Source organism: Phodopus roborovskii, unplaced genomic scaffold (assembly GCF_943737965.1).
Source record: "Phodopus roborovskii unplaced genomic scaffold, PHOROB, whole genome shotgun sequence".
NCBI classification, from domain to species: Eukaryota; Metazoa; Chordata; class Mammalia; order Rodentia; family Cricetidae; genus Phodopus; species Phodopus roborovskii.
In genome coordinates this window covers 448,162-473,281 of record NW_026125970.1, presented here as the reverse complement: position 1 = coordinate 473,281, position 25,120 = coordinate 448,162, and the positions used below count along the sequence as shown (strand labels likewise).

At 40.6% G+C, this 25,120-nt stretch overlaps 1 protein-coding gene across 3 annotated transcripts; it reads right to left on the bottom strand.

Annotated features, from left to right (window-relative positions):
* Positions 1 to 39: 39 nt before the first annotated feature.
* Asb11 (ankyrin repeat and SOCS box containing 11) lies at positions 40 to 23,971 on the bottom strand. 3 transcript variants are annotated; one of them, XM_051179217.1, is made up of 7 exons: positions 23,620 to 23,946; positions 14,651 to 14,730; positions 9,961 to 10,068; positions 5,166 to 5,316; positions 3,510 to 3,644; positions 2,287 to 2,478; positions 40 to 180 (listed from the first exon to the last, which is right to left on the bottom strand). In XM_051179217.1, exons 1-7 carry the CDS (start codon positions 23,798 to 23,800, stop codon positions 56 to 58), a joined length of 972 nt encoding a protein of 323 aa, XP_051035174.1. In that variant the 5' UTR covers positions 23,801 to 23,946; the 3' UTR covers positions 40 to 55. The 3 variants fall into 3 exon arrangements, with proteins under 3 accessions (XP_051035174.1, XP_051035175.1, XP_051035176.1); XM_051179218.1 differs by lacking the exon at positions 23,620 to 23,946 and adding an exon at positions 22,583 to 22,718; XM_051179219.1 differs by lacking the exon at positions 3,510 to 3,644 and having other exon boundaries at positions 23,620 to 23,971.
* Between the last annotated feature and the right edge of the window lie 1,149 nt (positions 23,972 to 25,120).

Sequence of the window (25,120 nt, the reverse complement as noted above, 5' to 3'; positions counted from 1 at the left end):
AACTGATGGTATATACTAAGTACCCTACAGGAGACAATAATCTACATATTTCCAACTATTGATACAAGAGGAATTTTTCCAGTGGTTCTGGAAGCCCTAACTGGCAGATGGCTTGATTACATGCACGGCCCAAGTACTTCCGGACACATAGGCGGCAGAGCTGAGAAAGCGCAGGTGGACCTGGAAGAGGGAAGAAAAATTATATGAACCTCATGGTGGGTGGAAAAGGAGATGCTGTAAACTTAGTTGAATGGGATAGGAATTACCAATTGATGATAAATGCTACAAGCAGAGAGTTCTGTGTTTTGTCGAGGATTTCCTTTAAGTTGATGCTTCAATAGTGACTGTATTAGTGAACAAGGCTAGGAAAGAAGTATGGATCTGAGGAAGTACATCTCACTAACTATTGCCTGTGCTAATGGAAATGATAGACTGGATGAAGTGAAAAGCATTGGGGTTCAGGGCCCTAAGATAGAGCTTCAGGACAGGGGGACAACTAATGATAAGTTAGGAGCAAGAAGTGGTCACACAGTCAGTGCTAGGAGCTAGACCAAAGGCCAGATGGTCCCCAAAGTCCTCCAGGACCTCCCAGGACTAGCTCCCTATGTGGTAGACCTGGCTCCTACCTCCGCCTGGAAAGGCCCTCTGTTCTTGCAAGGGTTCCACCTCAATAGATATGTAGAAAGGACTCTAATCACCTTGACCCCATTGTTCCCTGAATTTCAGTCTCATGGAATCTACTTATAAAGGACATTTACATTATCCCATTATCTCTTCACCTCCATCAACAAAAACTTCTTCAAGTACATTCAATTACTTACTGGCTTCTACAAACCCTCATTGTCAGTGCAGTCTACAGTAATGACATTTTGAGATTAGATACATAGATAGATAGATATAGATATATGAAAATTACAAATGCAAATAGCCAGGTGACACTCAAGATTGATGTGGACAGAAAACATTTGACAGAGAGATATTCAAAGAACCAAACACTCACATTTAGTTAAAAAGCTGGAGACTGAGAATGAAAATTATCCCTCCCCAGGGCCCCTAAAATTTGGGGCAAGCCATACCTCAGAAACTAAGTAGCTAAGTATCTGTAGAACTTAGTAATACAACAAATTGTCTAGTTCAAAAATAATGTTTGTGTTTATGAAGCTTGAGGACAGAGGAGCTTGATAATAAGGAATGCAAGTAAACCCTAGGCCTGACAACACTCCCATTTGGGGGGGGGGGGAAGAAAAGTGTACAAACTGTTACCAACTACATTCTTAGTTAATAGTTACAAAGTGCTTTCCAAACTAGCATCCAAGGAAGGCCATTACCTTTCAAGTGGCATTTCAAATAAGGGAAGATTTATTTATTAATGCCCTAGATATCAGGAGTAATATAGATCAGTGCTAGTTAAAATGTGAGAGCCTGCTAAATATACAGAGTTTAGGGCCCCACTTGGGCAGCCTTGATCCCTGGGCAATCTATTTATTTACACAATAATATTTTTGTTGTTGTTTGGTTTTTTTTTTTCTTTGCACAAAAGAAACTGTTTCCAAAACAATAAACCAAGCAAGTCACTGGGACTAGCATAGGCCTTGGGAGTGGTTTCACAAAACATGAGCCCATTGCAATGTAAATTGTCTCAGGAGATTTGGATTGGGGTCTTGGAACTTTAATAAGAGTGCTCTTTCTGGCATCATATGGATTGTTTAGCATCCGAGTGCCTCTTCCTAGGTGTGTGACCCTCTGGAAGCCGATTCTTCTCCACTCCACTTTTCCTACTCATAGCTGGAATAGCGTGAGTTTCTATAAATTCTCAGGGCTTTTAAGAATTCAGTGGGTTTAGTCATCTGTTAAGAAGGTCGTTGTCCTACTGGGTGATTTGATCTTATTAAACCACAAGCTGTATATACTTGGCCATTATTGATGTGAAGCATGTGACTTTATTTCTAATTTGCCATAGAGTGCCTCTCAGTGTTACAAAGCTGACCTTTGATTTATTCAGTTGTATGCTTTTCCTATGATAAGCATAGCTCTTGAATCGTTACTGGATGAAAACAATGTTGTCTGGTCATGTTCTTATAGTAGAAAATATAATGCAAAAATGCAACAATAAACATGGAGTGTAAAAGAAAAGTCCTGGGATACACTGCAGTGAATCCAGGATTTGTCCCTTCCCACAACCCCATCCCCAATTACAAGAAAAAGGGAAAAACGGGGACTAGTCTAGGGATGAAATGACAGTATGCTTAGGGAGGAGAAGCAAATGCTCTACCAGGCCTGCCTTACCTTCATGGAGCAGGAGCGCCTGCTCCACACTGCTTTTGGGAGCAGCAAGATCAAGGGCGCTTTTGCCTTGCGAGTTCCTAAGTTTCAGGTTAGCCCCGTACTCAGTGAGCAGGTTGATGACCTCCACACTGGACTGCCTCGCTGCAGCATGCAGTGGTGTGTCCAGCCACCTGCCATGGTCAACACTGGCTCCTTAATAAAGCAGATGACCACAATCAATGCTGAGTGCGAATGTCAGGCTCAATGTGCTATTGAATATAAAAATAACTTAAATGCTCTAGAGTATTTAACCATCCTGTGAGACTATATGACTTAAGCCTAGAACCTTGACAATGTCTGTGAAGACTACTCCAAGACAGTTTGGTGGAAAGTGAAGTTAGGTACTTACACACATAAACACACACACACACACACACACACACACACACACACACACAAAGTATTTTATGTTCCTGTTACATGATTATTTGGGGACTTTTGGCAAAAGACAGAAAGATATTTGTTTAGCTTGTATATTATTGCAGATTCAAAAAGAAAAGACTTCCAAAATTAACATAAATATAGTAAATGGAGGAATAAAATGATAGTAAACATCTTGAAGTTCAAATTTCTCTAGTAAAGGTTCTTAATACAGCTTACACATTTACATCAGTAGCAAGTGTTTTAAATAATGAATCAAATGATAGTTTTGAAGTCATCTACTTTTCCCTGCAATGGCAGTTTCTTTTTATTATATTCTGAAGTGAAAAATGACTGCCTTAGCAGAAAAGAGGTCAGTCTGCTGCAAATGGCCACCACATTCCATACGTTATTTTCCCTTTGGAGAAGCATCTTCTTCTGAGTCTCAGCTCATGAATCCTTAGTGAAACCTAATGACTGCAGAGTAAACTGAAACCCAGCCCTCAGACCATCAGTAGCCTGTATTTCTTTGGCCACCAGGATCAATTGATTGATTCAGAAATGACCACACATGCAGCCATATTGCCACCACCAGGGAGAAGTATATTAGCTACATAAGGCCAACATCAATGGAAGCAGAGTTGAGAGATAAATACTTGTTTCTCTAGACAGGTTGTAAATCTAGCTTTCAAGTATCTAATACAATCAAAATCTTTTCTAGCTGATAAGAGTGCTATCTTTAGAGCCACTAAAAAGAAAAAAAAAGAAGAAGAAGAAGAAGAAGCCTAGCAGCTTCATCTCAACAACACTGTTCTAATAATTACCTAGTTCTAGAAGCTTCTTCACACAGTCCACTCTCTCATAGGTACAGGCCACATACAGGGGAGTTCCCAACTGAGGAACCTCTTGCTCAATGTTAACATTATTCGCCAGCAGTATCTCCATGCACTCTCTGTGACCTAGTGGAATATAAAATAACTTCACTTGCCCAGTGATGATGGTATATGCCTTTTATCCCAGAAAGCAGGCAGAGGCAAGAGGATCTCTGAGTTCAAGGCCGGCCTGGTCTACAGAGCGAGTTCTTGAGAAGCCAGGACTGTTACACAGAAAAAAACTTGTCTAGAAAAAAAGATAAACTCACTCAAACAGGGACATGTTAAATATGCACAGAATTTCAAGATTGCTTTCCAGAGACCTGGGAGGGGGGCAGGGGCTGGAGAAGTGGCTCAGCAGTTAAAAATCTTGCTGTTGCTCTTCCAAAGAACCTGGGTTCAATTCCCAGAACCACATGGTGACTCACAACTGTTTGTAACTCTAATCTCAGGGAACTGATGCCCTTTTCTAACCTCTGGGGGTCACTGCATGCACATGGCACACAGACATACGCAGGCAAAACACCCATGTGCATAAAATAAATGAACAGAAATCTTTAAAAAGAAGTAACAGATCTTTCCCCTGAATTAAAAGAAAAATACTTTGGGGAATCATAAGCCATGAAAATGTTTCCTCTGGGGATTTTTTTTTAAGTTACAGTGGTAAATGCAGTGAAACTAGGGTTCTAAGGAGCATAGCAGAACTCACTCTCTAGCATGAAACCACCATTATACAAATGGATGGCTATAAGAAGCAGAGGAACATGTGAGCCCTGTTATTACCAGCACTTAAAACAAAGCTCAGTCCCATTACCCACCATTACTAAGCTCTCGTTCTCTTCTTCATCCACCCCTGTAAAGAGAGCCCTCAACTTTACTGGGTTAGGCTGGAAGACACAGATGAGAATGAATCCAAAGCTTCAGGTACAGAATATATTCAAATTAACTTACATATTCACTGTCTATTGAGAACTCCATAAGCAGGCATTCCCAGGGGAGACTGCCCAATGACAAGATGAACATGATTGATTGCAGTATATCAATTAATTATTCATGAAAGAATGCTTCTGGGGTACTGACAAAAGTTTGATGATAGTTTTTAATGTTTCCTCAAAAGTTTTACCACTGAGGTTGGAAGGAAGGTTGGATGGCTCAATGATTAAGAGCACCTGCTGATCTTGTCAGATTTACTTCCTAGCACCCATATGATAGCTCACAACAGCCTATAACTCCAGTGCCAGAGGATACATACATACACTCAGGCAAAACACATGTACACATAAAATAAAAATATGTTTTAAAAGCTGTTATCATTAATTAATTTAGCCAACCATTTCTTTAGAGATGATATAATCACAATCAAAGAGTGCCTGCTAAACACAAGGCAGCTGGTAAATATTGATTTCTGAATAATTCTTATTGCCTTAAATATTTTGGAAGAACAGAAGTAGAGCCTAGTTTGAGTTAAATAACTTTAAGAAGTATAAAAGCTGAGATGTGATAGAATGTGCCTACAGGTGAAAACATCTGAACCAACACTAGACCTAGATTCACGCAAACTGCAATCAACCCACCACTGTTGAGTGTGCCCTGATATGGCTTCCTTACCTCTCTTTACTGCTTCATGGATAGGTGAAGCCAGGTAGACCTCAAGCTGGGCCTTGGCTCCAAACTCCAAGAGCACATTGACACACGCAGCACTGCCACTGCAGCAAGCATTGAAGAGGGGAGTGGTCCCATGGACTGTCAATCCATTGACCTAATGTTGGGTAAAGCAAAACTCAAAGAATTTACTCACTCATTGTCACCAAGTATGTACTCCTATGCATGTACGTGGAGAAATTACCTCATGCTGATGAAGAACTGAGAGCATTCCATAACTGTGGTGGTTTGAAAGAAAATGGCTCCCAAAGGCAGTGGCACTATTATGAGGTATGGCCTTGTTGGAAGAAGTGTGTCACTATGGAGCTGGGCTTTGAGTTCTATGCTCAAGCTACTCCCAGTGTCACAGACCACTTCCTGTTGCCTGCAAGATGTAGGGCACTCAGCTATTTCTGCAGCATCATGTCTGCTTGCACACCTCCATGTCCCACCATGGTGATAATAGATTGAACCTCAGAACTGTAAGTAAGCCACCCCAATTAAATGTTTTTCCTTATAAGAGTTGCTATGGTCATGTCTTTTCACAGCAACAGAAACCCTAATAAAAATTGGTGCCAGAGACTGTGGTATTGCTACGATAGACTTGACCATATTTTTCCTTGCAGAAATATGGACTTTGGGTTAGGAAGCAGTGGAATGCTTTAAGCAATGATTAATTGGTCATACTAGTAGGTGCATGGAAGATAGTAGTGTTGACTGTGATTTGATGAACTGTGGGGTGCTGGCTAAAGATGGCCTACAGATCATTCTTATGATATTTTGGTGAAGAATATGGCTACTTCTTGTCCTTATCCAGAGAGTCTCCTTGAGGCTAAAATGAAGAAATTTGTGTTGTAATTTATTTTAATACTCAGGGAAGGAAAGTATGAGGTTTATTTGAAGAGGAGAGAGAAGTGTCAAAGAAAGGTGCAGGTAGGGGAGCAGAGACTGGTCCCTCGGGACAAAAGTGGCAGGAGAGAGAAGGGGAAAAAGAAAGAGATGGGAGGTGGGGAAGGCCCACCTTTTAGAAGAGAATGTAATGATTATAAACAGGAAGTGCTCTAAGTGACTGCAGCTGAGGATGTATCCTGTCAGGACCCCAATTTGGAATACTTCCATTAGCAGAGGAAATCTCAAAACAGCCTAGAATTGACTCTCATGTGCTTATTAGTGATAACTCTCATGAAGATTTATAATGAAAAGGTAGAAGAAAATGTAAAATTTGGAGAGAAAAGTAATGGAGTTAAGTGAAATGGAACTAAGTCCTGTGTTCAAGGAAATACACGATTAAGAAATGGAATAAAGGAAGTGGTGACCTCAAGGCAAGATCCCATCCAGCTAAGTTTCCAACTTGTGAAAAGGAACTAAGTAAAGCTCAGAGCTGGATATGGTGGGGCCACCTTTAGTCCCAGAACTTCAGAGGCAGAGACTGGCAGATCTCTGAATTCGAGGCCAACCTAGTCTATAGAGCAAGTTCAAGGACAGGCAAGCTTAGGCAATGAAGCAAAACGGAAAGCTTGTGAAGACGTAATTGAATGGGGGGGGGGCATGTTCCAGCCCCAGTAAGCAGCAGAATTTGGCAGATTAAACCACATGTTTCTGGAGTTAAGGATAGAGGAAAGGATCTATGGAAATTTCCCTTGCAACTTAGGAAAATCTCTGAAGCTAGGCTTGTGTTAGGGGTGTCCCTGAATGGAGGTATAGGGAGGTCATTGTGTGAAGCTGTGAAGGTGAAGCCTGAATTGCCTTGGAGATGCCAAGATGTTAGAGATGCCAGAGTCATAGGATAGCTGCTGAAAGGAACTGCTAACAAGGAGTGGAACCAGCCCAAGAGAAAGAAGTGTGTTTCAGTCAACACAGCTGAAAGGAGTTGGAGATGTGAAGAGTGCTTTGACATCAGACATGGAGATGCCGAGGTTGGAGTTTGCCCAGCCAGTTTTTAGTATTGCTTTGGTCCAGAGTTTTCTCTCTACGCTCCTTTCTCTAGTTTTCGAATGGTAATGTATATCCTGTGCCATTGGAAGTATGTAATCTGCTTTTTTATTTTGATTTTACAAGGGATTACAGATAAGAGATTGCTTGAATCTCAGAAGAGACTTTGAACTGTAGACTTTCAAGTTTGAGACTGTTACAGACTCTGGGGACTTTTGAAGTTGACTGAATGCATTTTTTGCATTATTATATGGCTACAAGCCTTTGAGGGCCAGGGAATAGAAGGTTGTGGTTTGAATGAAAATGGCCCCCAAAAGGAGTGGCACTATTAGGAGGTATAGACTTGTTGGAGTAGGTGTGGCCTTGTTGGAGGAAGTGCATCACTATGGGGGTGGGCTTTGAGTTCTCCTGTGCTCAAGTTATTCCTGGTGTCACAGACCACTTCCCTTTGCCTGTTAGATGTAAGACTCTCGGCTACCGCTCCAGCACCATGTCTGCCTGCACACCACCATGTCCCACCATTATGATGATGAACTGAACCTGGGAACTGTAAGTGAACCTTCCTAATTTGATGTTTATCTTTATAAGAGTTTCTGTGGTCATGGTGTCTCTTCACAGCAATAGAAACCCTAAGGCAATACCTTTATGAAAATTTAAAAACTCAAGGCATTGGTGATAGATCAAGTTAGTTATTCTATGTGAAATACATAAAATATTACCTTCTTACTTGACTTGCTATTATTTTCTCTCTTAGTTCATGTTAGTAAATATTTTCTGACCCCCTTACTAGTTGCCAATGTTTTAGTTTTGTGCACAGGGGTGGGGTTGTTTTGCCTGAATGTGTATGTGAACTACATGTGTCCCTAATGTCTACAGAGATTAGAAACAGAGTCAGATTCCCTGGAACTAGAGTTACAAATAGTTGTAAACCACCACATGGTTGCTGGAAATCAAACCCAGGTCTTCTGGAAGTGCAGCCAGTGCTCTTAACTTCTCTCCAGCTCCTAGCTGTCAATGCTTTGAAAGCAAAGGTAAGATAATTACCAATTCCTAAGTAAGTTAAATTTTATCAAGGAAGAAAATCACACAAAAGAACTACTTTTGATGAAATAATAAGTTCTTCACACCTGGCAGAAAAACAAAGGAAAACATAGATCTCAGAAACAGGAAGTGAAGTTAGCCAGATTTTTGATGAATTAGATATGGCGTTGGCAGATGAAAAATGATTCCCAAGCCTAGGAGACCAGAAAAATTTTATCTATTCTATCTATTCTCTGAAACTGGAACCTAAACTAAGAAGTTGGTACAGAAAGAAGGATGTGACACACACATTTCGGGTATACTAAGTTTGGGGTATTGATTGTTCAGCCAGTTATAAGAGCTAGCTACTGACTGACCCACTTTATCCTGCCTTTCCTCGTTCTAATAGAACTGTTAAATTATGTGATGGAGCTCTTATCAGCTATTTATTAAAAGCATCAAAACCAAGATGCTTTATTGTTCTCTTTGTCCCCAACAAACATGCTGTTCTAAAAAAATAAGTATCATTTCTCAATAACAATAAGCTCGTTACTTTGAACATGGAGTTTGAACAAATGGGCTGGGCAGTGGTGGCACACACCTTTAATGCCAGCACTTGGGAGGTAAAAGCAGGCGGAACTTTGTGAGTTTGAGACTAGCCTGGTATACAAGAACTATTTCCAGGATAGGCTCCAATGTTACACAGAGAAACCCTGTTTCTAGAAACCAAAAAGAAAAAGAAAAGAAATGGTTCTCACATAGCCTTTCCCGCATCATTACCCATGAGCTATTAAAGCAGTAACCTAGAGATGGACTCCCTATGGAAATGTGGGAATGACCACGGGAGCACTGGAAAAATTCATTGTTCAGGAGAATTTCATACTCACTTCTACACATAGAAACTCAGTCTGCAATTAGATTTGCCTTCATGAATGCATTTGGAGGACTTTTAAAAAGATTTTATTTAAGATATTTTTTAAAAGATTTTAATTATGTGTGTAGTGGCAGGGGTAGAGGGTGGGCATGAGGGGCACATGTGAGTGCAGGTATTCACAGTAGCCAGTAGAAGGTGTCAGGTCCTCTGGAGCTGGAAGTTACAGGCAGCAATGAGCTACTCAGTGTGGATACTAGGAATCAAACTCAGGTCCTCTGGAAGAGAAGCTATTTCTCTTAACCACTGAACCATCTCTACAGCCCCAGGACTATCTTGATTACTTTATTTGAGGTGAGAATTGCCCACTGTGAGTGGAACCATTCTCTTAATAGGGAATCCTAAACCTCATAAGAGTGGAGAAAATAATCTGAGTAATAATGTACAATGCCTTCTTTGCTCTCTTCCTCTGCCTTTGGACATGCTGTAGCCAACTGCTTAAATGCCTGACTCTGAGACACTGCTGCCAGACATAATGGACTACAGCCTGGAACTGTGAGCAAAATAAATCCTTTCCCTTGTAAGTTGCTTTTATCAAGGTGTTTGATCATAGCAATAGTCAAGAAAGTAAAACAGTTCATAATGTGTTTTATACCTAATTCTCATTTACTTTGGTAACGTACATCTAAAATTATGGTTGACTTGGGTTATTGAATTCATTGTCTTTCGTTGTTCTGTTGAAATTTGTTGTTTATGTTTCATCACAAAAATTTTTTAATGAACACATCTTAATTGTCACACATGCATTATATACGCTGAAAAGAGAAGAATAAGCCAAAAGATGAAATACAGACATGAATATTGCCAGACCTTCTCATTGCTCAATGCGTGAGCACTCTGGAAGGTAATGTCACCCTATTGGGCTGGGGCAGTACTCACATGTGCACCATTTTCCAGCAAGGCCTTAGCACAGGCCACGTGACCACCAAGACATGCCTCATGGAGAGAAGAGACCCGGTTAATTGTCACAAGATTCACATTGATACCCTGCAGTTTGGAGAAAAATCAATTAAATGATGCATCAGTCACAGAAAAGCAAGAATGTTGTTCACTGGGTTTCTGTTTTAGACAACTGGGGGAGGACAGTGGTATTAGCACCATGTAAAATAGAGCAGAAGCCATGACCATGGGATTCTAAACATAGCACTGGGGGCTGGAGAGATGGTCCAGAATTTAAGAGTGCATGGCTCTTGCAGAGAACCTGAGCTTGATTCCCAACACCCATATCAGGCTGCTCATAACTGCCTAAAATGCCAGTTTCTGGGGTATCTGATGTCTTCGGCTTCCTAGGACATTGTACACACACACACACACACACACACACACACACACACACACACACACACAGAAAAATAATAAAAATAAATCTTTAAACACAGCATGGAGCCTCAGAGTCATTATTTCTGGTTCAGGCAATGTGCTAGGGCATGGGTCTTTGAAATTTATGGCCTGAACCTTTCTCCTCCAAGATTGCTGGGAGGAAGAAATTTAAACAACAAAAAAGCAAGAGGACGGATGTCATGCTACAGAAAGCATGTTGAAATTTCAGCTGGGGACATGGAGTATTCTAAAATGTCTGGTCTGGGGAAGGAGAAAAAACTCACCAGACATAGTGATGTACACCTTTAATCCCAACACTCAGAGGCAGAGGCAGGCAGATCTCTGAGAGTTCAAGGCCAGCCTGGTTCATAGAACTAGTTCTAGAACAGCCAGGTCTACACAGAAAGACCCCACATCATCATCATCATCATCATCATCATCATCATCATCATCATCATCATCATAATAATAATAACTATTATTATTATATAAAATCAAAGGTTGTTAAATTTCTTTAAGATTTTTAAAGAGTAAATGTTTGATCTGCATACTTATTATTCTATAGTACGTGTAGTATAATACACACAGAGAGAAAGAGAGAATATAATAAAAATTTCTCTGGTGAAGGGGTATTGAGAAAAGAAAGTTTAAAAACAAGGCTTCAAAAGCCCAGCATATCTCACAGTTAGGAATTATTTTCTCCTTTTTCCTTTATCCTACCCATTCATGATTACCTTTTAGAAATAAATACTTGATATTCTGTGATGATAAAAAAGAAAGGCAAATGGAGGAAAAGGAAAAACTGAAGGAGTGAAAAAGAAAGTGAGTTAAAGTAGTCTACTCCACGAGGTGGCAGCATTGTACTAGAAACACACCTACAGTTCAAAAATCAGACTGCTATAGAAAAATGATGTGCAGCACGCCTGAAAGACCATCTAGGTCATTTGTTCTCAACTTTCGTAATGCTGTGACCCTTTAATACAGGTCCTCATATGGTAACTAACCATAAAATTATTTCATTGATACTTCATAACCGTAATTTTGCTACTGCTATGAATGGTAATATAAATATCTGATATGCAGGATATCTGATATCTGACCCCTGTGAAAGCCATTTGACCCTAAGAAGAGTCATGCCCCACTGGTTGAGAACCACTGATGTAGATTGGCCCTTCCTAATTGTGCATGAGAACATGGACATACAGAAAATGCAGATCATATGTAAGACTTACTTAAGGTTAACCAGCTGTCAGTGACAATGTGACAACCAAGAGTGTCCTGAATTAATGCTTTACTTGCATTTGCTCAAGATGGTTAAATGTTTTATTCACATTTAGCCCATGACCTAAACATAACAAACTTTTCAAAGTAGAACATAGGAGCCAGCAAGATAGCTCAATGGGTAAAATGACTTGACACACACAATAAATACATAAATTTTTTCTTTCAAAAAAATTAGAGTATAGGCAGCCAGAGAGATGGCTCAGTGGTGAAAGCACTTGTTACTCTTTAGAGGACCAGAGTTCAATTTCCAGCACACCTGTCAGTGGCTCACAACTGCCTGTGACTCCAGCTACAAGGTCTCCAAAGCCTCCTTCTGCATTCCAAGGACACTAAAACACACCACACACACACACACACACACACACACACACACACACACACACTAAATCTTAAATAATAGTAGATTATATTTTTGACTAGTGTAAAGAGTAAAAAGTATTGTGACTATAACAAGAAAAATTTGAATTCTTCTATGTAATGCCCCTACTCACTTCATCACACTGCTAAAATAGCATGTCTTTAGAGTAATAGTGATATCATTAAAGACATATCTGGGCCTGCTGGTGAATAACTATAACCTCAGCAGTTGGGAGGTAGAGGCATGAAGATTATGAGTTAAGGCCGGCCTCTACTAATTTTGAAGCCTGTGCAGACAATGTGAGCTCTGTCTCAAAAAGCAAAGAAACAAACAAAAAGGCAACCATACCAAATGAAATGTAAAGTGCTTAAAAATTAATAAACAAGCTAGGTGGTGGTGGCCCAGGTCTTTGATCCCAGCACTAGCACTGGGGAGGCAGAGGCAGGCAGATCTCTTCAAAGCCAGCTTGGTCAATGAGTGAGTTCCAGGACTACCAGGGCTACACAGAGAAACCCGGTTTTGCAAAACCAAAACAAGTGCTCTCTATGTCAGGACACTTGCCTAGAACATGCAGGACCCTGTGTGGGGAAGGAAAATCACCAGCAGAGAATTGCCTGGTGTGTGAGGCCCTGAGTTCAGTCAGAAACACAACTAGAGGGAAAAATAAATTAGTGACAAGATCAGATACAAAGCCTATCATTGCTAACAGTTCTGTTCTCTTTTTGCCAGTTTATATTTGCATGGTATTTTTGAAGTGCTGGAGATCAAATGCAGAGCCCTAATGATGGTATATTTTTAAAAAGAAACGACATAGCTGTGAAGCTAGGGATGTAACTGAGTTGGTTAAGTGCTTGCCTAGCTTGCGTGCAACCCAGGTTTGAGCCTCAATCCAGCATAAAATGGGTGTGGGACATGTTTTTAATTCCAGAACCTGGGAGGTGCAAGCAGGAAGATTAGAAGTTCAAGGTTATCTTGTGCTATGTCTAGAAAGCTGAAGACTAGCCTGGGATACATAACACTATGTCTCAAAATCAAGGGGTCCATCGAAATGGCACCACAGGTAAGGGCAATTGCCACCAAGCCTGATGATATAAGTTGATCCCCAGTAAACATAGGTAGAAGAGGAGCACTACTACAAAATTGTCTGCTAAATGCTCACTAGGGCATGCCCCCTTTACCCCTATACACACACACACACATAAAGTAATAAATATTTTACAAAAAAATAAAAGCAAAAAGCAAAACCAAACAAAAGTAATAAATCACTAAAAGGGAGGGGTGCACACAAAATATCACTATCCCAGCTGTTTAAAATTCAAAAGAGGAAGAAATTTTAAAATGGTTAGGTGATAGAGAGGACATGGAAAAGAAAGCATAGTGACTCACTTCCTCTGCTCACATGTAGAATCCAAAACAAATAAAGCAAATGGAGGGTATACTTCCGTTTCTTTCATAAATCTTTTCTCGGATGTTTATAAAACCTGTGGGGGATACAGTCACCAATACAAATACAGGGCTGTTAACAACTAAGACTTTCCTAAATCTTCCCCAAGGCCTGAGATTTATCTGATTATTCACCTATTTGAAAGCCTAGTCTTGATATGTGCATTGTTAAAGTGGGCAGCCTCTCAGCTGGTACCCAGTGATGCCCAGTTCCTAAGGCTGCCTCAGTTGGGTAATGGTTTGTTTCTCCTTGAAAGTGAGCAGAACTTACTGACTTACATCAAATCAGTGCAATATGGTGGGGAGAGGAATGATGTCACTTTAAAGACTAGGCTTGAAGGGGCTGTGGAGCTGGCTCAGCCGTGAAGAACTCTGGCTGCTCTTCCTGAGGACCCAGGGTTCAGTTCACAGCACCCACATGGTAGCACACAACTCTTTGTAACTCTAGTCCCAGAAAAGAATCAGGCACCCTCTTCTGCTTTCTGAGGGTACTGCACGCATATGGTCCACAAGCATACCCATACATATAAAATCAAAATAAAGTTTTTTTGTTGTTTTGTGTTGTTTCGTTGTTTTTTTAATGTGACTTCCTTCTTAGGCACCTTCTCAGGAGAAGTCAGCTACTACTTCATAACACAGGCCTGTGGTGAAGCCCCCGTGACTATGTGTATAAACAGATCTCCCCTTCCCTCACCATGAATCATCACATGACCTAGCTGCCACTTCACTGCCCGGAAGCTATACTCCAAGCCTGTAGAAGCCTCAAATATCCAAGTGTTTGTTGTTGATTGGAGTCTCCATGTTTTGAGGTGATCCATAGCACATCAATAGCCTACAAATGCAATCTCAAGACTGGTGTCACTCATGTACACTGGAAGAGCATGAGGCGCATTAGCATAACATACATTTAGGGATCCCCTTCCTTGTCCTTTAGAGAAAAACTTCCTGTCGGGGAGAGGAGGCCCCAATAGGGAAAGGAGGGAAAGTGAGCAGAAAATGAAGCAGCTCTTAGAGAAAGCAGAGGCAAGAGGAACACATTGGAGGGGGCCAAGATGGAGATGCCTGGAATGCCAGCGTTGGCAGCTGAGCGCAGCTATGGCCAAAGCTAATACAGAATGATTCCAAATTAGAGCAACAGTGGATGACAGTCTTTGGTTTACTTACTTGTGCAATTAAAGTTTTAAGAGCCAGTAAGCGCCCCTGGGCTGCAGCCTCGTGGAGTGGGGATCGGTCAGCCCAGCAGTCTGAAACACAAATCAAGTTCCTAGTCAAGGTCAGGAGACTTCTTCCTGCAGCTGTTCATGCTTCCCACCCACCATGGGCCTTGAGGCAAGAGAAGAAACCACCCACCACGCATCAGGCCTTGCTGGATACGGGGAGCTGGGTGGACACAGTGGCTCATGCTGCCTTTCCATGGGCAGTTTTAACAAGGAATACACTTTTATTTTCAGATAAACAAAGCCAAGAGCTTCTTCCTGATAACTGTAAGGTCGAGTAAAGTACCAAATGGACCAATTATTAGTTTTTGTATTTCCCATAACTTCACCTCAGTTCCATTCATACCCAAAGTATTACAAAGTAAATCCAAAGATATATGAAAAGAGAGGGTTGTAATATGACTCAGTGGAAGAACACTCGGCAAAGCCTTCAGTTAGAAAGAGAAAAAGAAAGGAGGGGGAAGAAAGAGGGCAGAAGGAAGGAAGGAAGAGAAAGGTGGGAGGATGGAATGGAGAAAGGAAGGAAATGTTTTCCTGAATTGCTGAGGCAATTTTCTCTGATTCTTTTGATAGAATATCTATGTATTTTAATGTAAAATATCCTTTTCAGATGATATGATCCCCTGCCCCCAAATTTTACCCTAGAAAACTGTGCACATGGGGCTGGTAGAGCCAGGCTTCCTGGGCTCAGGTCCTACTTGGACAACTCTTTGCACAGCAGCGTGTTTCCAGAAGCATTTGAATCTCACTTTCCTTATCTGTAAACCAGTGATACAGTAATCAATTTGTCAGGGCTCTCAGAAGGCCAATCAAGTATATTCATAGAGTCAGGTACTCGAGGCCATTCATGATCGATTAATAAGTAGATATTGCAGGGCAGGTCTCTAAGGGTCAGGCTCCAAACTGTTTTATTCACTTTCCTGTAATTATTTCTCTGCCACTAAGACTGACCAGCTTCAATGGGCATTTGAGCAGTAACCATATATGAAAATTTCCAAAGGACAATCATCTGTTTTGAAAGCAGGCCTACTCCAGTTAGCAAGATCTGTGGTTTTATAAGCCTGACTATCCGCTTTCCATACTGAATAGAATGCAATAGACCTCGGCTTTCTTTAATGCAAAGGGACATTCTGAGCAATGTCTTCTAAGTGATCCCGATGGTGGCCAGAGTTCAGGTTTCCCATTATCCACAAACTTGGTAAAAACAAAATCCCACCAGAAATGGAAGTGTGTAGATTTGAAATACTTGAGCAATTGTTATGAAAATGTGATTTTCAAAATATGTAGATATAAAAGAAAATTTAGACAGGCAGTGTAATTGTGCCCTGAGAATATCTAAACCAGAGCCCCTTGAAGAAATAGCTGACTCCAGGCTAAAAAGGTGTGAGGTAGGTGTGTGTGTGTGTGTGTGTGTGTGTGTGTGTGTGTGTGTGTGTCCGTATGTCTGTGTCCTTTAACAGAAAGGAGGGAAGGACAGGGAAAGACAAAATATTGAAAAGGTCAAGGATGACTCAGAGGCTTCTTCTAGTCAAATATGGGACAGCTTGCACATCAAAATAAGCAATAAAAATGCATGCTATCAAAATAGTCCTTGCTGATATATGTAATACATCAACATGGATAAAGTGCTTCTTCCTAAATGACACTGAAAAAAATGTAGAAATAACAGGATCAGGTTCAAATTATCACTATATTAATTATAAAGGGAATGTGCATAATTTTATACTAGAAAATGTAGAAACAATCTTGATCTGCCAAGGTCTTAAAAAAAAGAAAACACACACACACACACACACACACACACACACACACACTGACATCATGGGCCATCTGGTTGAATGCAGTGAGTCACAACGTATGTCATGAGAGGAAACATGGTGTGAAGAACACACTATATTCCTGCCGGTGTTATTCATGCCCCCCAAACCATAACTTAACTCTTAGCAGCAAACCCTGCAGCAGCTCACACAGAGGGGCAGTCTATAAATGAATTTGCCTGGAGCCAGTTGCAGGAGAAATAAGGAACTTTGCAAGAAGGTGAGTGTGGAAGGCAAGGCACAACATCTGTACGTGCTCTTTGGTCTTGGGTGGGACTCCTTTGCTTGGAAAGATATTATTGGAGCAGTTAGCTGAAAATGAATAGAGGCCTTTGGCAAAAGACTGGAAATTCTTTGTACAGCTCTTGTAGCTTCTCTGTTAAAACTAAATCCAGAAAATACTTTTTAACCAGGAGAAAAATAAACAAATATATTAACGAATGGCTTGCCATCTCATACTCCTGCTTTGACTATGAAATGCTCTTATAGTAGAGAAAAAAATATGAAAGGATTTTATATAACAAACTTGCTATGTTTTATTTCCATTGCTATCTGCATTGGTTCAAAGCTGGTGACTCTGACAGTTTACTTAAATGGAAGTGTTTCGTGTTTCTCACTATGCCACTCTTTCCCCTCAGCATCTCCAGGGCACAACTAAACTTGAGGTGAACTGTCTTTGCAGAAGAAGGGGACCTTTGTAAGGTTAAAAGTGTAAGAGAACCAGTCAAGTTGGGGAGAAGTAAATTGGGAAAATTTACATCATGTTGTTTTTTAAGGATACCCAAATTATCACATTTAGACAAGTTTCACCAAGAGCAAAATATAAATACCCTGTAGCAAAGTGGAGCCCAAAGCACTCCATACCAGTAAAACAGAAGAAAAATTGTAATAATGGCTATAAAAGGGAGAATGAACATTTAAGTCAGATTAACCAATACATTTTTAATTTGTTTTACATATAATTTACATCTTGTGGACCTTGCTTGGACTAGCCACAGTGACAATGAAAAGTGAATTCCAAGACATTGCTCATTTAGCATTCTGTTCTGTACCCTTGTTTTCATTTATTGAATGCTGTAGCGTTTCATACCATGTCTGAATATAATTACAGGCTGCAAATCAATTCTAGTGATAAAAAGGTTAACTTAGAGAACAAAGCCCAGCTGGGGAGCAGAATGTTTCTGAGTCTCCTTGAACATCTCTTTGCACTTCACCTTTAGGTTCCTTCTCATTCATACTCAGTCCTTGGCAGGTAAGATTCAGCCATGTTGGGCATGAACACAGACTCTGGAGGTGTTCAGTACAGTCTTTACCCACACTAGCAGTGCAGCAGCCTGAACACCAGAAGCAGCAAATCTTCAGCGTGACTTGGGCATTCTGTTCTTCTAATGATAGCTACTCAGCCCCAGGTGCCTGAAGAACTACAGGTTAAGCATTTCTACTCTGGAGATCAAAATTTTAGAAAAAACATTTTAGAACTCTCCAAAATCCAAAACTTCTAGAGTACTGACACAATAGTGCCCACACATAGAAATTCCATCCCATGAAACTCAGATTCATGCCCCCAAATTATTTTAAATATTACACGAAATTTCATGAATGGATTTAGTATTTAAGCTAAGGTCCCCTCCCCCCAAGACATCAAATATTCTGAACTCTGCGAGAGAGAAAAAAAATCTGAAATCTAAAACATCTGGTTCCAAGCATTTCATATAAGGGAGTCTCAACCTGTAGAGGTAACTTGTTCATACATAAAAACAAGGCATAAGCAGCCACTGAGTCCTAAAAGAATTAGCTTGGGATAGCAACATAACTGCATTTGTAATCCTTAAAACTCACCTCTGGGCAGGCTCTGATGATAACTTTCCCTGTGAGCTGCAAGACCTTGAGCACAGTCCTTAGCCAATTACAGACTTTCTAATAACTTTCCATTATTTATCAGTCCCATTAGACCCAAACCCTAGGCAGTGCTTGGATAAATCACACAAGACTAACGTTGAGTGAAAACAGCCCTAAACAAAGAGGTATGCACTGTGGGGGTTCTGTTTCTGTCAAGGAAAGAAGGAAGGCATACTCACCTTGGGTGTTAGGAGTCAAAAGCAAACTGAGGAGGGATGGGGGCTGACGGGAACTAGGCATGGTAGGAGCCATACTGACAGTAGTCGCTCCCGCTTTGGTTGCTGGCCCTGTTTGTGTTCACTGAGCCCTTGTAGACCTCTCTGTACTGAAGTCTTTAAAATGACTCCACCCACACCTAAACTCGTACTCCGCATCTCTCCCCACTCCCAGCAGAGAACATGGATCTCTCTGGTCCACCAAGCAGCTAGAGGTAGGTCCAAGGGACAGCTTGTTCTTTACGTGCCTCCCACCTCTTTCTTCGAGGTGCCAGTTTCTTTGGTGCTTTGAGGAGGAAAAGAAGAAAAGGGGACAGGGAAGATGACTCCCAGTTACCTAGAAGAGGCAGGCAGTCCCACTCAGCATGCCACAGGATCAGCTAGCATTCGTAGTACTCCTACCCACACTGTTGAAACGAACATTAGGATACCAAGATTGGTTTTCTAAAAATTGGATTTGGTACACTTTGGCCAAACTGAGGAAAGGGGAAAAAAACCTCCTGATTTCATTTGACTTTCCCTGTAACCATCTTACAACTTATAAGAAAGGATGAGACAATAGTCAGGGAGCGTGAACATTTAGCTGTGGTTAAGAGCTGATTTAGCTGTGGTTAAGAGCTGCATGCAATCTCCTCCCAGATGAGCTCTTGCCTTTCTGATGCCAAAGTAACTATTGAAAGTCCCTCCACAGTAACTATGGGATTTCTTAGGTGTGTGTGTGGCGGGGCGGCGGGAGTAGGGGGACTTTCAGTGTCATGAGCTCTACTGATAAATCCTACAGATTCCTCTCAGCATGTGACCCCTGCTAGTCAGCTGCTTGCTTACCCATTGACAGTTGCTTACCGCTTGAGTCTCTTTATCAATGCAATATCCTTAGATGCCCCCCCCAACTAAGATAGAAACTGGTACTTTCCTTGGGTTTCTTCCTCACTTCATCTCTGCTTTGCAACCCTGTCTCCATGCTCCACCCCCAGGTTGCATAGCATCACAGGACAATTCACTCAGGCTCCTGCCCAAGAAGAATCTTTCCCTTATCTGTCCCTTGCCTAAAGCCCCATGACCTCCATGGGAGAAGGGAAACTTGCTTTATGCATAAGAACACCCCTGAAATGAATGACAACCATTTTGTTCCTTAAAGGTTTCATTGCTAGTAAGCCTTAGAAATAAGACCAAAAGCCAGGCTTAGGGATTTAGGACCTTGCTCTGTTTTTTAAGAACTATTGGTCTCTAAATGCAACCTATCCTTGTGCTCCATTCACTTGTATTGGGAGGCTTTGTCATCAGGTTATTCTGACTGAGAGTGTGAAAGGGGTGCTGGGGATGTAGGTAGCTAAGTTGTTAAAGTTCTGGCCTAGCACACACCAGAGCCCTGGCATTGTATAACCAGGGGAGGTGTAGCATGCTGCACTCTAGAGAAGGAGGCCTAAGGAAGGATCAGAAGTTCAAGGCCATCCTAGGCTACACAGAGAGTTTGAAGACAGCCTCAGACTGAGACCACCTCAAGGGGAAAAGGTTTGAGATGAGCATGATAGTGTACACATGTATTAACCCAGCACTCAGGAAGCTAGCAGATCTCTGTGAGTTCAAGACCAGCCTGGCCTATATGGTAAGTTTCAAGCCAGCCAGAGCTGCATAGTGAGACCCTGGAAAAAAAAATGTGCCATAAATTGTTTGTATTCCCAACTGGAATCAGTATTACTCTCCAGGGTAACCTTTTCTGTCCCATTGTTGATGACTACCCCCTACAAAGCACCTGGAAGGTTTTCACACAGCTATGTTCCTGAATGTACCACAGTGAAGATCACTTTGATTGCATTCTTCTCAAGACAGCATTTCATATCATTCTTAGTTGCAAATTGGAGTAAATCATAAGAAATTAAGGTTTAAAGTTATTTGGCAGATGAGGAGTTTTTCCATTGTTCTTAGTAAATATGTAACCAAGTTCTCACAGTACATGCATACTTACATAGGACTCAATCAGTTCTTTCCAAGATACTCTATTTTTACTTCCTTGGCACCCTGCCTGGGTCACAGCGCTGCAAATATATTATGAATATAGTTTACAAATATGATCACGCCTGATGAGGTGTAGAGAAAATGTTCAAGTGTGTTTTCACTTCTCCCTTTGCATCTTCTTTCAAACTATGATTTGTAGCTCTGGTTCTCAGAGTCTTTGAATAAAATTCATGATAATAATAATAATGTCCAATCAGATAGAATATGTTTAAGTTCCAAGAATTCAAAATAAAAGCCAATGACTCTTTTACATTTTTTTCAACAACATTTTCAACAACAATGGGGCCTCGTTGGGAAAAACATATTATAATGAAAATTCTGATACCTAAAATATTATAATGGAGTTAAATGAATATTCACTAGAACATCCAGTTCTGATCAGAAGATGAAGTTTGGTCAGTGACCTGTATTAAGAAGTCTCCTTTGAACCCATTAGGGGACAGAAAGCTGAGCTAGCTACAGGTAACATGTGGAGACAGAAACTCTGCCAGGAACTCGTTGTCCCTACTTGGAAACAGTCAGCAGGCACCTGAGATATGAACCACTCAGAGGGCAGTTAGGTCAGGGTTTAAGGAAATAAAGAGGGTACTAAATAAGGCAAAAGGCTAGGTAGTTGCTAGGACAAAAAAAATGCAACAAAGGTAAGAATACAGAAGTGCAATGGAGAGGAGTCAGGGAGGACTCAGGCCCTCTGGAACAAAAACTAATGATTTTGAATGTAGCACTTGGAAAATGAACTAATGTTTTTGCATTCCCTTAAAATTGTTTCTGTTTTTCTTTTTGAAAGTTCTATAATCTCATATCTACAACTATAAAATGTTCCAACTTCTAAATCTCCCACCCAATTTTATGGCTACAGCTTTGGTAGTAAACATGGCCAGGATTCCGGTTAAGCGATTGCTCCCTTTCATTTGTTTTCATTTGTTGCGAGTGTTTGCATATTACAAGAACTGAGCAATTCTGCCTTGAACTGAGAGTCTTTCTATGTCAACTCACTAGCTTACTATCAAATATTTTCCAAACAAACCTTTGTCTAATAAATGAACCACAAAGATGATATCTAGTTTGAGAATAACATTGCCACAAAAATTTTTTACTTTTTTTCAACAGTGTTTCAATAGGTAGCCATGGCTGTCCTAGAACTCGCTGTGAGACTAGGCTGGCCTCCCACTCACAGAGATCTACCTGCTTCTGCCTCCTAAGTGCTGCAATTAAAGGCGTGCACCACTATTCCTAGTTCAAAAAATCCTGCTGCTGCTTTACATATGTAACTATAATGACAAAAGAAAAAAAACTGTTAGAATCATGCAAAAGGAAAAAAAAGCCCTACTGTTTTGGACATGTAACTGCCAGTTTATTATAGAAAGATATCAAATCTGAGTGTACTATCATACATGTGAGATGTATAAGGACACGAATAAACATAGGCAAATGCATACATACATATATACATATATGTATACGCACACAAACAGACACAGGAAATAAATAAACTAGACTTACCTGCATTAGCCTCAGCACCACCTATTTTTAACAGTATCTGAAAATAGGTGCCATAGCAGCAGGCTGAACAAGATGGCTGCTCAACAGAGTCAATCAGTCTCTTAAGGAGATTTGAAGTTTGGCTCCAGATTAAAATCCAAAGCATGCTTACACAGGTTCTGAGTCCTCTAACACCCTCAGAAGTACACTTCAGTAAGGACTACAATGACAGGAGTCATTTACAGGAATAATTGGAGAAAAACTTTCACACTCTGCTGATTCAGTCCTGTCAGATCTTGCCTAATTCAAATCACAAGGATGACATATCTAACAGAATATCAAATGCTAGCAAGTCCCTGTCCACATTTATAAGTCAGAAATACCTTCCTAGATCACCCTTAATTTGAAACGAAAGAGAAACATTAATGTTTTGCCACCAAAGTTACATACCTCCCTGAAATGCGTGACAGATATAATCCCCAAAAGAAATCTCTTTCCACAGTCCAGGCCTACTGACACTGTCTTCCTCAGCTAGGTGAAGCATGCCGATGCTTTGTCTTAGAGTTCTTGTTTCTTTATGTAAGATGCCTAGCGTTTTCCAAGTTGTCTACTGCATTGAAATCACAAAGCATGTCTATTTTGAAAGATAATCCTGGATGCAAATTGAAACAGACACCAACTAAAGTATGATGCAATCCAGGAACTCCTGTGAACACTAAAAATACATACAGCAGCTCTGAACGGTGTTTATGAATCTCATCCTCATGGCCATAGTCCTCCTCCATAAAGGGGCAACCCCAGCAATGACGCATATCTGCTTCAGTTACTTTTGCAGTTTCTCACCACAATTAAGGTGAATTGTTTCTGGAAAGGAATGTAGATCAGCCCCAACAAGACAAGACTAAGATGTTTTCTGTTTTACCAAAAATCTTAGCAATTTCTTTTGTGATAATAACCTTCACTTTGGTGATTGCTGTAGAGCCAACAGTGCACAAATAGGTTTAGTGAAGTTTTGCTGTCAATCAACTCCATTTGTAAGGGACAGCACAAGCTATATACAAACAGCATGCCACACTGACTGCTTTTCAGTCAAATTAATTGGTCATTTAATTTCCCAAGGAAATTTAGTCTTATTATAATGCTCTTTCTTGTTAGTTTGACTGAAAGTATTGATGAAAAATAATGCTATGTAAGAACTCTTTTGGTTAGTGGAAAGTGTCTCAATAGCTTTTATAACAAACTATTCTGTTTACTTCTTAAATAATAATTGTGACTAGATCCACCAACTTGCAAGACAATAAAGCTGAATATCCTTCAGAACTTGGTGCAGGCAACATCATTTGCCACTTCAAGTGACAGATACACTTTAAAACTACACACAGCACAAATGGACAAGGAAAGCTTACCTTCCAGAAACACTATTCATCTGAATTTTCAAAGAGGAATTTTTGAGGTGTTGGGAATAAATTCAAGTATTTTTTTTTTACCTGACAGTCCACCATAGATCTCTTCTGCTATCCTGGCTGCCTCTTTTCTGTTTCCTTTGACAATGTAGAAATGGGTTAGGAGAGCCAAGAAAACTTTAATTAAAAGCTTGAAAAAGAAAAACATTGCAAACAGTGTCAGAAAAATGTTTTTAAAGCCATAAAATGCAGGACCATCTTCCATTTTGGCTTCTTCTCAGCATAGGCTCCTAGGGCTGCAAATTTTTACTGAGTTATAATTGGCATCATATGACATCTATTTTAAACCTAGCACTCAGCGCTCCTGTTACCAAGAACTCTGTCTGTAGGTTCTAATCTAACTCTGTTGTGGAGACTGGGTGTGTTGGTATTTGTGGCAATGTTAAACAACTTCCTTCTAAAAAGAAACACTCAGTGCTGGCCTGGAGAGATGGCTCAGCGATAAAGAGCACTGGATTCGACTCCAGCACATGGCCACTCAAGAGAGAAACCCAGTTGCAGTGGACCCAATTGTCTCTTCTGGCCTCTCTAGGCACCAGGCATGCACACGGTACACATATAGACATGGAGGTAAAGCACCCACACATGTAAAATAAATAATAAAGTAAAAATGCTAAAAGTACTTGGTGTTCACAACCTACATTGAATTTGATCAAAACACATTAGATGCACTTATAGAAGTCTCAAACAAGAAAAAAGAAAGGACTTCCTATCCTAATCTCACTTCCACATTCCTTTTAAACCCTTATTTTTGATGTAGTGTGTTGGAACATGGGATTGGAAAGATAAAAGGATCTTCTGCATTCCTATAGTAACAAAGCAATACAAGAAAGTGGGAATATACCATACACTGTGTTCATCATAAAAAATACTGTTCGTGGGGGTACTTCACTTGCTTTTCCCATGGAGGGTTACAAAGGATTAATCCCAAATCTTAACTATGACTAGTCAATAAAAAAAAGACTCTTGGCTTTATAAAATCTGAATGCATTTTTCTCCAAATTAAAAGTTTGAATGTGACTGAAGTACTCAAATGATTCTGGTGACAGGTACTGGCACCTGTGACAAGTTCTCTCAGGACAGTTCTTTGTTTTTCTCAGTGTGATATCTTTATTTTCTGCTCCCAAAGTGTACAGTGCCTTCAGCAATAGGGTCTTATCATCCAGTTCTGGTAGACAACCAAGTGGATTGCCAATAGCCTATATTGCCTTGTGGGCCTCTGGGGGTTTTGGTTTGTTTTTCCTTACACAATTTCCTCTCCTCTCCTTCTGTTCTCTCTCCCCCCCAACTCCCTTCTACATCTCCCCCCATCCACTCTTCCTCCATTTCCATTCATAAGGGGTAAGGCCTTCCATGGGAGTCAACAAAGGGTAACATATCAAGTTGAGGCAGGGCCAAGCTTCTTCCTTGATCATTCATTTCTGTTTGAAGCTCCACTGAAGATGGCATCCCCTGGAGGATGTGGCCCATCCTTGATCATTGAAGTGTGATAACAAAATGGATGAATGCCATGTCCTAATTTCCA